The sequence below is a fragment of the Epinephelus fuscoguttatus genome, linkage group LG19, assembly GCF_011397635.1.
Source record: "Epinephelus fuscoguttatus linkage group LG19, E.fuscoguttatus.final_Chr_v1".
Lineage (NCBI taxonomy): Eukaryota > Metazoa > Chordata > Actinopteri > Perciformes > Serranidae > Epinephelus > Epinephelus fuscoguttatus.
In genome coordinates, this window is record NC_064770.1 from 11,904,633 (window position 1) to 11,919,378 (window position 14,746).

Consider the following 14,746-nt stretch of genomic DNA (forward strand, 5'->3'; position numbering starts at 1 on the left):
ACAAGAGAGGGAAAAAATTAAAAAAAAATAAAAGAAGAAGAAGAAGGAGCGAGATAAGTGGAGCCGCAAGTCGGACATTTAGTGAGATTACTTCAGGGGGTGGACATGCGTGAGAGAGTGCTGCAACAATTGGATCGGACAATAATAAGCCTTAAATGCATAAATCTCAGCCTGTATGCACAAATGCAATTCAGTCATCCTCCATCTACCCAACCAAAGAGAGAGAGAGACACACACAGTGAGAGTCCACCATCGCTACACCCCCTCCTTCCGCCCCCTCCACTCACAGAAACGGAATTAAAAAATCTTTAATATCTTTCCAGCAACGAGCCTCCATTGCTGCAGCAGGGAACACACACACATACACACATACACACACACTGTGGGCCTTTCAAAAAAACGAAGAAGAAGACGAAAAAGCAGCCCGCAGATTTCAGAGCACCTTCCTCACACTGACGTTACTCATCATCCGACAAAAGGGGGAGAGAGGCTGTAACCTGAATGTACTGAATGTATAGCGCCGCTGACATCGTGACAACACCAGCTCTGTCTGTGGATCTGTGCAACTCGCTCTCCTGATTGTGTAATATCTTTTTTTTCTTCCTCTTCTTCCTGCAAGCGGCCAAACCTGCATCCGAGAGGAGAAACAGAAGAAGAAGAGGAGGAGGAGGGGAAAACAGACAAGGGGGGATTGCAACATACATCAGAATTTATTTTTCTTCCTATTACATGGCGCAAGGGCTATACAAACGGGACCGTCCTGGGTGTGATACTGCCACGGTGAATTTGGATATCCACGCAGAAGCGGCGGCAGCAGCATCCTCCTCCATCCGCGGTGCAAGCATCCTCGGCTGCGGCGGCGCCCACACCGACTCCTCGTCCTCCTCCTGCCGGCTCTATGTCGAGTGATGGTCGGCTTGCCTTGCTGGATGCTCCCCGCTCTCTCCGGATCGTCGACGACCGAACCTCCTCTGACCGCAGACCCCCATTTTCGGCGGAAACCTTCCCAGAGCTATAGGGCTACATATGGAAACTGGGGATCAAAATTTTAGGAAAAAGGAAAATCTACGCGGTTACTTTCTTTCTTTTCTTTTTTTTTTTTTAGGTTTTTATCGGTTTCTGTTTTCTCCCCTCTGTGTGTGTTTTTTAAAGCCTGCTAATTAATTAATTTATTTGTTGAGCCTTGATTTCCTCATTCCACCGTGTGTAGGGTTGTGAGAAGCCAGCGTGATATTTTCTTTTAACCCCACAATAGGTCGTTATTAAAAAAAAAAAACACCCCAGGAGTCGCTTTTATTTCTCCACAGGACTTGAATCCGTCCATTTGTTTAGTCTCTTGTTTCTACTAATATGACAGATTCCCTTGCTGCCCTTCATTTACCTCCCCACTTGCTTCCCTCCTTTTTTGACTAACAAGACACATTAGAATAATAATATTATTAATAATCTTTAGAGGTTTAGTTATAATTCTGAATTCTCAATGTTATAGCCTCTGACTAAAGTAACTGTAACTCACTGTAACAGACATATTGAACTGTTGTACTGTAAGCCTGCCATTACTCTTAACACCGCCCCCCCCTAACCATCTCTGTGCTCCATTTGAGCTCATGTTAATTCAGCTCTGTGCTCAGCTGTAACCTTTACAAGTTTTTTTTTCCTCTCGCAGGCCTGTAGAGAATAAACCTCACTTTGGTTTATCTTACTTCCGCCTTTAGGCTGCCACTATAGGAGATAATTAATCCTTTAAAGCTCAGTGTTAGTCTCCATACATCTGCAGCTGGAGGCCTGCTGAGGTGCTGTCATCCTCTGCACACCTCATTCCTCATCTTTCTCTGTGTATCAAAGTAAGAACAGCCAGAGGGGAGAGACACCACTGCCTCTTCCTCTCCTTCCTCCCCCCCACCAAAAACCTCCATCCTCAGTTTTTCTCTTGTTTTGGTCCTCACCCAAACGCAACCATAAGGTTCCTACCGCATCCTCCTCCTCCTTCTTCCCTCTCCTTCCGCACGAGTATATCCCGTTTTTTCGGTTTGGTTTGGTCCCGCAAATTTTCAAATATTTACTTCCTGTACATCAAGAGGAAAGGGGGTCCCCCTTTCATGGAATGCGGAAACATGGGTCTGTTCGACCGCGGAGTCCAGATGCTGCTGACCACGGTGGGAGCCTTCGCGGCCTTCAGCCTCATGACCATCGCGGTCGGCACGGACTACTGGCTGTACTCCCGCGGCGTCTGCAGGTCCAAGTCCATGAGCGAGAACGAGACCAGCAAGAAGAACGAGGAGGTGATGACCCACTCGGGCCTGTGGAGGACGTGCTGCTTGGAAGGTAAGAGGAAAAGACTCTCAGCTAAAACTTTCCCAACTGGGTGTCACTTGTGGGGTTTGAAGCTGTCAGGGTCTTCCTGGCAGCCCACTACACATGTTCTTCTGTGCTTTCCTCCCATGTCACTTGCAATGCAAGGATGCTCCTCAATGCCTCTGAATCCCAACATGAAATGCACAGCAGGGTTTGACTGGAAATTGGTATTCAAAGGCGAGACTGCACCCATACTCCTAAATTCCAATGCACACAAGGTTTCTGTCTTTGGACGTTCCTCAAGAGAAATCTGAGTGGTTATTAACAGGACAGACAAGATGAAAAATACTAATTCTGACACCTAAAAGGTGTTTCTTGCACTGACAATTCATAAATTCACAGTTAAAGATTGCCTCGTTCTAAAAGGCTGAAAGCAGGATTCTGTTTTGGGAGGACCACTCAAATGTTTCGTGAGATAAATCAGAGGGGTTGCATTCAGCTAGTAGGAGAGGAGATAAATCCTATTTCTGCTGCCTTCATCATCCCTCATCTTTGTGTTGTTCCTCAGAAATCTAGATAGTTTGACTCATTCCCGTCTCTAACGAAACAATCTGAGCAAGAAAAATCACCTTACATTTGAAATGACACACGCTGGGAGACACTGCTTCATTTCAAGGGCTCACACGCCAACTTGGACATCGACCATCAACGCTAAAGCTCTCCACCTAAATCCAGATTAATATAGTTCTGTTAGCGTGTTCAGCTCCTGCAGGCAGGGTGAAGCAGGTTTCTGGTTGCAGCCTGAAGCTGTTGCATAAAAGCCTCCCACACCACTCTGGAACAGTTTCTCTAGTCAGACATTAGAGTGTAAATAATGAAATAATAACACAGTCAGGAGCTGTAGTTAGGGAGGAAGCTTCATCATATATCAGCCTGATATATTGGCAAACCAATACACTGGTCTAACCCTAATTAAGGGACGCTGCAGGGGCTCTATCCAGTTAAAGAGGATGTGACAGAGGGCCGGCAGTTTGGACAGGGTGTTTATTTTCATAATGAAGCCCCAGAAGTAAAGTCATGGTAGCAGAGGTGCAGCCTGCTGACCTGCCTGACAACCTCGATGATGATGGGGCCCTGGCTCTGCTTGTCACATGACCTTCGACCCGAGATGTCGAGCAGCCTCACGTCCTGGACGTAGGTTTTCGAGACGTCTGCCCCATCAGACGGAGGCAGCGTGTTTCCTGTCGTGTGTGTTTCAGCGGAGGCGTTGGGGTGCTGACTTGGAGTGCGGCACTTTAACCTTGTGAGGGTGCAGAGCGTTACAAATCTGCTCATCTTCTTAGCTGTGAGATCCTGAAAAGCCTTCATGCTCCTCTGGCTCCTGTGATGAGCAGTCAGACTCTGTGCACCTTCTGTTCAAAGCCTAATAACTGGGTTTGAAGTGGCAAGTCCAATTTAAAGCACCTAAAATCAATATTTTTACAATAATAATGTTTTAAATGACAATGTGTATGCTATGTGGCACTGTGAAAGGACTCCCCTTAGCTTTATGGAACTTTACAGTGGGTTTCAGCTCGTTGTTTAGCTGTTCAGCAGCAACTTTACTGTTTTGGTTCACTTTCAATGCTCTCATAGAACTCTAAAAATCCTCATAGTACATTACCTAACAGCAGACAGACACAGTTAGAGACAAGCTGGTGAACATAGTCGAGCATTTAGCAGCTAAGGACACAGATATCTTCCTCTGGAGTAGGTGGAGACCAAAACAGTGCTAGAGGAGTTAATACTGGACTTACATTAATCAGGTGGACACAAACATGTCTCCAAATGAAAGATCATGTTGCTCCATATCTGCTGGATGTGTGATTGTAGCTCCTTTACCACTGCACAAAAAAACATGCTAACATCTAACTTTTTAATATAACGGGTGAAGTTATAATCGGCATTCACACCTGGGTCAAATGATTGCGGTAGTTATGGGTATTTATCATCTCTGGCTCCAATCAGCATTGATGGAAACTCAACACCAAGGCTAATGTGCTATTTTAGCCCCTTAAACAGCGAGATGCAATGATGCACCACCACAAAATACTGTCCGTCTCTGCCCAAGCAGTACTCAAACATCATTCCAAATTGGTCTACACCAAGTTTAAAAGAGAGACTGAATAAGTAAGAGATATATGAAAAGAAGCAACCATCTTGAAGTTTTCACTGGCCTTCATGCAGCTTTCTACTGTGTATTAACCTGTTTTCTGGCCTGTCTGTGACGTTGAACATGACACACCAGTAAAAAAAAAACCACACACAAACACACAGAAAGCCATACTTGTCTGCTGCAGAGCTGTGCACACGTGCCTATTTTTGGCGTTTTTTAAAAAAAAACCTGTGTTCATGCACTTATTTTGGTATAAAAGGGGCACCAGCAACTGTTTGCCAACAAGTTCATCCGATCACCTTTAAAGGTGATGATGATATGTCAATGCTGTGTTCACAGTTTGTTTCTGCTGCCCCCAAGTGGCCAAAAGAAAGAAATCAGGTATTGCAGGTTTTAGGTTTGATTAGGTTTAGGTGAGGGATAGGTCAGGGTTTGGGTCAAGAGACCTTTGTTGTTATCGTTAAAACAACAACCACGTGGTTACATTTAGGGAGCAATGGCAGACTTGACTGTTGGTAGGAAATGGGAAACAAACAGTGGTCCCTTGTATCAGAGTCTGACATTCTCTTGAGAGGACAGTCTCTACCTTTGAGTAGGACTTGGTATCAAACCTCAGTACTTTGTGATGACCGCATTGTGTCCTCGTCGATATCTGTCCAGCACCAAGAGTTGGCTCTGAATGCATGTTCGGGTTCGTAGTCTTGTTTACAGATTCTTTGATCAATTCTTTGATTTATTCCTGCAAAGTTTGTGAACTGCTCTTTGTGTTTAGACACATTTAAACACTGATGTATTTGAGACCTCTGGCCCAGTTTAGGGGGCGGCTGTGACTCAGCAGGTGGAACAGGTCATCTAGGACAGTATTATCAGCAAAATGGGCTGAAAATATCACAAATAAAAGGACTCATTCTGCAGCACAATGTCCCCTGTGACTGATATATTATCATATCTGACATTAATAGGTTGTTAATACTGAAGCATCAATGTGTAAGCAGCATTTCACTATTGTTGCTGCTCAAGGTGGAGCTAGTTTTAACTACTTATTTAGTTAGCTAGTATTGTCCAGTGGTTCCTAACCTAGAGGTCAAACCCCTTTAAAGAGTTGTGAGATGATTAATGGTTGAAGAAAGACAGAAACGTGAGTTCTGCTTCCCATATTTTGTGAAGAACTGGATAATTTTACTGCTTTGTGGCTTGAACTGTTATTTAAATGAAACCGTGTGATTAGTTTGCAGGTGAATGTCTCTTTGGTGGAACGACTAACAAGTCAGACATCTGGATCATGACAAAAGGCCCCAACTTGGCACTGCTTTTTGTCATAAGCCAAAAATGGTGGAGACCACAACAATAAACTGTATTTTATAAGCTTAGTACTTCAAAACAGCACTTATTTACTTTCTAGCATTGCCACCTCCTTGTATGGAAGCTTGTCACTACTGCTGTTTGTAGATGGATGAACTGAGATGCTAATTGTAACATGTTTTGGATCAAATGTATAAATAGGCCCATTTGCTGATTTGTTAAACAAGAGAAAAAGTGTTCCAACCAAGCAGAGTGAGGTGTGAAAAAAAGGTTTCATTTAAGCATCTGAATGTTCCAGGGGCAACGCTATCAAAAAAGTTTAATTGGTATTGAAGGTGACTTCTGATTTACACTTCAGCTGTTCCTGAGAAGCTGCTCAGGTGTCAAAACCAGAAAAGTGTGGTTTCACCGGTACGACTCCAGATGTGAGTGTTTCTTGCCTGGATATAGAGATAACACTGAATGCTGATAGTGTGCTCCGGTGTATTAACTGTTCCTACATTAATGCACATGGGATTAATCACAGCTGGAGTGTAATTGTGACAGTGACTGGCCTTTATCCCTGCCAGGCCATTATTTAATTGGCAAACCAAACGGCACAGAGTCAAGACGAGATCAAAACATCACACTCTTGGCTCGGCGTGTGTGTGTATGTTGCTTTTGTATGGGCACAATGAGGCCTCTCCCTTTGAATCCGAGATCAAAATGGCAGGAAATAAACCCAGATTTGTCATTTGTGATTCATGAATGATCCCCGGCCCAGAAGAGGCAAGGGAGTGGAAAAAGGGGGCCAGTGCATTTACTTACCGGGGTCAGATTCATTTAAATTCTAATTCAAATGACTTCCTGCTCAGGAAATTGGGTCTTAAAAAGCGAGTACATTTAATTATAGGTAGTTTGCACATTTTAAACCAAAAATCGGAGGGGTGCAGGGGGGTTGGAAAATAGAAAAGTACAGAGCGGATGCAGCTGCAGAGAGGCAGAGATAAGCAGGCTGCAAATTCAGCCTAGATAGTCAGGAGGAGTGAAGTTTAACATTTCAGATGTTAATTAGGCTTCAGTTTGCAGCTCAGCTCAATTAATTCAAAGTGCCAAGATGACTAGTATTCATCTTTCCCCCCAGCTCTTCTTAAATGAAGCCTTACTGGTGAGCAGGCAGCGACTGATGGTTGAAGCCGTCGCTCCGTCCTTATCGCAACAGAGAGCACAGACTGTGTGTTTGGCCCACACATCCTGTACAGAGTGGACACAGGTGGGCGACGGTTTGTGTTTGTATAACCAGCTACTGGAGAGGAGAACCTGTGAACAAGCAAAATGGGAATACCCACACTGGGTGCTTCATCACCTCGACCTCTGCTTCGCTTACTGCTTGTCAGAGAAATAATCTCACTGCTGGAAGAAGAAAGGATTGTGTATCTGGTGCAGGGGCGTAGGTTTGGTTTTAGAAATGGGGGGTGCAAGATGAAGTCAGATATATATGTGTCTGTATATACAGATATATAATGAAAGAATTTTCTGGGCCAATCTGGACAGATTTTAATTGATTGTATCAGCTAAAATAAAATCAGAATCTCTTCTTTACTGAGCTCTACTGGGGTTTTGTACACCTCGGCCAGCTAATGTTGTAGCATTGAGCTCTACACTGCAAGCATTTAACTGCATATGCAACTGAAAACTAGACACCGAGGCACAATGCACAGATTTGCTATAATACAATGGTAATAACCATAAGCATAAGCATAATACATATAGAAAATATTCAGATAACAGGTGGAAGTCTTTAGAACTAATAGAGATAACTGGTTAAGGTCAGGTTAAGGTAAAAGGAACACATGTCCCTGGCAGCAGGTCATATGAGCTGTCACTACATTCATTCTGTGAGGAACTTGGCAACAGGCCAAAATTAGATTTAGCTATTGCTGTGTTTGTATGCTCTGTGAGCCAGTATATGAACCTGTCAAATATAAATTAGTTAGAGCAGGAACCGGCTCCATTTTGAACAATTTCGAGTGTGTCTGTAGTTTCAACAACTCCAACAGAGTGGTGGGTCTTTTCTGTAGCTCAACGTGTTCTCATCGCTACTCGTCATATTGTGACTCTCAGGCAGAAGCCCCTTGCATTATTACAGTGACATATGATGTATGGTGTGTATGGTAGTGTAATGTCTCTTTTCCACCAAAATTAGGGCATATATGCCTGTTTTTAAAAGCCAGAAAACCCCTAAAAATAGACTTTGCAGCATCACGAACATGCCAAAACCTGGTTAGTAACCAGTAAAAAGCAGCATGGAGGCTAATGAAAATATTAAAGTGGTTAATTATTTTTTATGTCTGTTTTTTATTTAGTGGCCCGGTCTCTAATTTTGAACAAGCGCTGAGTGCTGCTTGGATGGAGATGGACAGTATTTTGTTGCAGCACCTTTTTGCATTGCGCCTAAGAAGGGGCCACCCAGGTGTTGTAGTTCCATCACTGCCAATGGGAGCTGAAGCCAATAAATACCTGTAACTCCTGCAGAGTCATTTGTCTTAGGTGTGAATGTTGACTGTAACCTTTCCCATTAAATACAAAAGTCAGATGTTAGTGGGTTTTGTTCAGTGGGAAAGGGGTCTTAGGACAAAGCTGTGGTTGATGTTAGTCACGTGAGTCGACTTTCGTGACAAACAACTGACTAATGACTAAAAACTGACTAACAACTCACATGACTATTGACTGATATAACAAAAAACTCAGTGCTGACTCTTACTTTCACACGGGACATGAACACAGGTCTCCTGAGTCAAAATCCTGTGCTTGTTGGACCAATCAACCTCTTCTCCACCCACCCTAAGGGGACATTCTCACTGTTTATACCATGTCTGTTGTTCTGATTGTCTAATAATGATGAGGATGGGTTCACATTGGAGTTTGCTGAAAGCCTGGTGCATCTCATGCAGATGTTAAAGGGTGCCACTGCCCAAAAGACATAGTGTGACACCCTGGGAGTAAGCACAGGCTGTATAGCTGATACCGTCAATGGGTCAGGTTCAGGAGTTTCATTTCCCCAGCAAAACATCCAAACATTCTCTGGTTCCAGCCTCTCCAGTCAGAGGATTTGCTGCTTTATTCTGCTGTGTGTTTTGTACAGTTTGCAGTATTTTCTAACATTTTTAAACCACATGATTAATCAGTTAATTAAAATACAAACATTACAATGTTAATGTGTCACAACTTTTTATTACTTCCCCATAGAAGCTTTATTGTCAGCTGGATGTTCATTTTCTCCAGATTTTGCTCCGAGTATGACATTTGTGAACTAGTTCAGTTGAAGATGGGAGTTTGATCACGACACAGTGAACGCTTTGACTCCATGTTTTCACTTGTTTGATTATATCCACAGCCAAAAGTTGGCAGCTCTGACTATTTCAGTCTTTAAAGGTAAAATCTAAACCATCACTGCTGTTGATGTTGTGAAATATTCTGGAAGAGTGCAGTTCAGTCGCACAGTCTTGAAACAGTATTTAAAGTTCAGTGATTGTGTTACCAGGAAGGTGTGGGTGCAGAGCGAGGTTCAGACGGTGAGGCATGAGCAGTGCATGCAGTAAACATGTGTGTTGCTGATGAATTGGGCCCTGGAGGCCACCGCTCCTCCGTCCTATCTGGGACGTCTGTAAGAGCGGCCACTGTGCCCCTCTGTGCTCTCAGCCAGGTGTAGCACTCTGCGTTTGCTGCTAATCTGAGGCATTCATCTTCATTACAGCGCCGCCCTCAGGCTCCACAGAGGAGGAGAGAGACAGAGTTAGGAGGAGGAGGTGTGGGGGAGGAATGATGGACCCTGTGATGAAGGAGGGCCACCATGGTGTCTGATTTTCTATCTTTTATTACCCGTTGTATGAACTCTGTTAGGTTCATTATTCAGTGTGCTTGTTCCTCCCTGGCAAATCACAGTGTCCTGCATACGTATTTACAGTGCACAGGATAACTGTTTTGACATAATTTAGGACAGCAAGTTCTGATTATTTTCATCATCAATCTGCTGTTTACTATTTAGCTCAACCATTTCCTCTATAAAATGTCTAAAAAAAAATGTGAAAATTGACCATCGCAGTTTCCTTAAGGCGGTCTTCAGAACCCATATTAGATTACCATTACATAAGACAGAGAAAAGCATCAGAATCCCACATTTGAGAGAACATATCAGGCAGTTTTTAGAATTTATGCTTAACAAGTCTGCAGCCATGCTAACAGCTAGCAGCTGCAGCAGTGCTTTGAGCTAAATGCTAACAAAAATGCTGATATTTTGCAAGAATGTTTGCCATGTTCACCATCTTAGTTTAGCATGTTAGGACAGTCGCTATAGGCAGACCCAAAGTGCAGCAGAGGCTGTCATTATTTTTACATGAATTTGGTCATAAACACTAAACACTAAAAATTTTGACCCGATGACCTGATGTGAGATGAATTGTTAAGGGATTGCCAAAGTTATTAAAGTTCATCCTCAGGGGAACCTGAAACCTGTCCTAAATTTCATGGCAAACCATCCAGTAGTCATCAAGACATTGAGCTCAAAAGCGCACATGTAAGCCTCATAGTGGAGTCTGAGGAAATGTCAGGGGATCACCCAGGTTTTTCTGGATACATCATCTGGAAATCATGAATGTACCAAATTTTGTGTAGTAGTATTAGTTCTTCTGGGGATAGGACTTTTAGGAGGTGGGTGCCATTCAGACTCATAAAGCAAACTGCTACTGAAGAACGATATGCTATGTTCACTCACTACCATTTACAACTTTTTACAACTGTGTTCCAGCAGAATGCTTATACTATTTCCCATTGCTGTTGCAGGCCTGCACTGTAGCTACAAGTGTATCTCCACTAATTTCAGATGCATTTTGTTTTGAAACTGGACCTGTGTCATTAATGCTAGTTAGCAAGATAGCTAAAGTCAGAGCCAATTTGACAGTTAGCCCAATGTGGATATGGGTCTGGTTTTATCATTACAGCATCATAAATTTTTACTTTCTTAGCTGTTTTAAAAATTAAATGATGTTTTGCTACTGTGTACATCTTTACTAGTTTACAAACTGAGAAGAACATTCAATTAGCTGTGTCATTAAAAGGCTACCGCTCAGCAGCTGCCAACAACTTTTAAAGTGGAATGTTTTCTTGCATGTTAGTCAATGCATAAGTTGACATTATGAATCAGTCAACACAGCTTAACCTTCTGAGACCCTGCGTCCTCATATGAGGACATCACATTTTGGGTTTACTTGACCTTATACTTCATTCTGCTTAACTTAGACCTGCTGTCCCCATACAAGGACATTGGGACTTTATTATCGTCTTATATGAGGACAGTGGGAATTATCTTTGGCAGTGTTTAGTTTTTTATACTTATCAGGTCCTACTGTTACCAAATAGCCAGTGACAAGTCTGACCATTCCGGGTTTTTTTTTGGCTCTGTTGCAAGACACTTCGGCAGCACTGCATGGTCTTATGACTACTTTACTGTCTTCACAGAAAACTCAGTATGGCCAAAAACAGTCCTTTAGGCCTACTGTCTTTAATTTTATTCACGTTTTCTGGAGATAAAAATATGAAATATTTTTTAAAAGGCCACAACAAGTACAACCAGTCAGATGCTTAGGGGCCTGGGGTACAAAATTCATGGCAAAAAAGTCCTCAACATCCTCACTGTTGCTCATACAGCCTTTTCCGATGAGTGCACAGTAACAGTCAGAGGAACCATGGACAAACATATTTCTATTTTTATCAACTAAACTGGTGTTCAGACAATAGATATGACCGTTAGGACAGATTTGAGTAATTTATGATACCAAAATCCAGTAGAAATATGACCTTGTGAACGTTTTCACGTATTGTCTTCTTTCTCTTTTCGACTGTAGATTTAAATTTTAGTTTAAGCCTTGGTAAGACTTTAAACACTATCACACACAAATGTTTTTCACATTATTCAGAAAAAATCCTGTTTTTGTTAAAATGGCTACCACACTTCAGTATGGCCTCCCACAGCTGCTGTCAATCACCACAGATCACAGTTCACACATACTGCCTCATGTTTTTATGTATAAGCCAGTGGGAGTCTCAATGTAGTGTACGTTCATGCATTTGAAAACACATGTGGGAGTATGTTGTGTACTTGTACATGTTTGAATGGGGATGTTGTGAGTGTGTACGGCAGGATGAGAGGCAGGCCGGAGATAAAAGCAGATAGCAGAGCAGAGCGGCAGAGAAGAGCAGGATTAGTCTCATAGTCCAATCAGATAAGGATTACCCAGCTGGAGTATGCCCACCCAGGCTAATGTCCCGGCCCTAAAGTGGCATTACACTGTATTATGACACACGATCCACTGTACATCCAGCTGCATGGGCCGGATTACAGTTAGTCACAAGTTGAGAGTGGATGGAAAGTGTATTCAGGGGCCTCGCAGCCACTTGTTGGAGTAGAAACTGAGCCTCCGTCAGGATGGTATCACTACCTTCCCCCTCAGCTGGTCGCAGCTTGTGTAAAGTGACTGAGCTCTATTGCACTGCACTGTCACTCTGCCCTGCAGCCGGCGATGGATGGGATTCATTTTGCCCTCCGCTGAGACTGCAGACAGTCACTGCCGAACACAACTGTTTTATTGGTCTCCACTTTGCCCTCTCTATTGCCCACTAAGGGCAAATTACAGGCCAGACATTACTGGATTAGGATGAGGCCGGAGACAGTCGGAGAACAGTGCAGGACTCTGGCCTTCGCATGATTGGCTGTTGAAGTTGCCGTTTGCTTTAATTCTTCAGTTACAGCGATGTGCATCAACAGACTCTGGTACCCGGGTGTCAGTGCAGAGTTCATTGATTGTGTTTCGAGTGCAGCCTCAGGTCTGTTTAGGTTTGATACCAGTGCTGTTGTGGTGTGGCACATTAGGCAAATACAATATGTTACATTTCTTTAAGCAGCACTGTGTGCACGTTTCATCGTTAGTCTCCAATTGACAAGTTTGCATCACACTTTACCCTAGAAGACAATGTGGAGCCTGTGTGTGATGTTTAAACCAGCATTCAAACACATAAGTGACAGCAGATACACCAGATATCTTGGGAACAGAAACAACTTCTTGAATATATCTGGAAGTTTTACAAGCCAGTTAACAGTTTGGCTTGACTCTGGTTGTTACAAATCACGATCCAAATTCCAGTTGTGAAATTAGGGCTGGGAACAAAAACCTTAATATCAATGTTGCAACGATATTGTAGTGTTGACTATGGGTGCTTTCACAAAATATTTACACAATGAGATTTCTTGATAAATAATAATAGGTAATGTGGATATAACAATACGTAGGTAGAGGCAAATCATAGAACAGCTAGAACAGCCTGGTGAGTTCAGGAAATTACATCACTTTACTGTAAAACTGCCTTTAAATTCAGGAAAAGACAACACTCGTGATATTACAATAAATCTAACATGATATCAAGATTCATATCACAGTATCAAATTTATATTAATGTATTGTCCAGACCCAGGTGGAATGTAACTATATATATGTACTCAAGTACTAAATTTAAAGTACTTTGAGTTACTTGTATTTCACTTGAGTATTTCCATTTTATACAACTTTATACTTCTACTCCACAATTTTTCTTAGCCAAGGAGTTAAATGTAGTACAACCTCAGACATCTTCAGCAATAAAATGCAACATATATATTAACGCAACTGTAATATTAATCCAAAGGCATCATATATTGTAGTAAAACACTGACAGGGAACATTTTACTGCACAATAGGTATTACTGTTTATACTTCAAGTACATGCAGCTGATAATATATACATGCTTCTTATGTAAGGTTCTGAGGGCAGGACTTGCTAGTACCGGGTTGGACCCCTTTTGCCTTCAGAACTACTTTAATTCTCGTGGAAGGGCCGAGCCTGCGGTGATGTCCCTGAATGCATCACTGTTGGCTGAGCACATCGCTTACTTTCAGAGACATCACCACGAGCTCGGCTCTGTCCAAGTTGGCTCATAAGATGGATTCAGGGTTCTGTTTTCGACCGTAGGTACACACCACATCATCCCTGTGCTGCACATCATCTCCTAAGGTACCAGAAAAATCAGCTGCCCTACGGTCGAAAACAGAACCCTGAATCCATCTTATGAGCCAACATGGACAGAGCCGAGCTTGTGGTGATGTCGCTGAGTGCATCACCATCGGCCGAACCATGCCCCAATTCATTGCTGACGGCTTTTCCACAAACAAAGCAGCTGAGCAGTGAGAGAAATGTACTGTGTCACCTGATACACAGGTACATTTCTCTCACTGCTCCTTGGAGATACACTTCATTGCCCCCCTTGACAAAATATCAGCTGCTTTGTTTGTGGAAAAGTTTTCAGCGATGTGTTCGTCATAGCTCAGCCGACGGTGATGCTTTTAGAGACATCGCCACAAGCTCGGCTCTGTCCACGTTGGCTCATAAGATGGATTTGGGGTTCTGTTCTCGACCCGAGGTCATTTAGGTCATTTGATTTTTCTGGTGCCTTAGGAGGCATCTGACCTCTGGCATCAAGTGTCTCTGCAGATGAAGGCCAGATGGGGTCCCTGACACTTTGGGCCCCTGGGCCTGTGCCTGGTAGGCTCCTTCAGTGATCCATCCATGGACAAAACAGAAGTTTCCTTAAATCAGCATTTTGAAACTAGGTGAAATTGGATCACGTTATCATTTTTCTTTTCTGAAGAGAATAAATTACATAGGCCACTACATTTTAAACACATCATTGAACTTATTGCACTGGTATCACATTACTGTGTCCCCACAAAGCACGTAAAAGCTGCACTGTCGAATTAGGAAAGACCCACATAGTTCCATCATCACTGTTATTACAGGACATGTCGATCATTTTATACCCTCGACTGAACCGCAGGATCTGATCACTTCAAATGAAGAAAAAACTTTTTATCCTGAATTCTATCAAACTTGAGAGGACAATGAAGGTTTAAAGTACACACTTGGAGA

At 42.8% G+C, this 14,746-nt stretch overlaps 1 protein-coding gene across 1 annotated transcript in view; it reads left to right on the top strand.

Annotated features, from left to right (window-relative positions):
• The first annotated feature begins 239 nt into the window (after window positions 1–239).
• Window positions 240–14,746, top strand: part of cacng2a (calcium channel, voltage-dependent, gamma subunit 2a) — an 87,940-nt gene continuing 73,433 nt past the window's right edge. Inside the window, exon 1 of the mRNA XM_049561184.1 lies at window positions 240–2,325. Coding sequence (XP_049417141.1) covers window positions 2,100–2,325 — 226 coding nt within the window. The 5' untranslated portion in view covers window positions 240–2,099. The remainder of the gene's footprint in view (window positions 2,326–14,746) is intronic.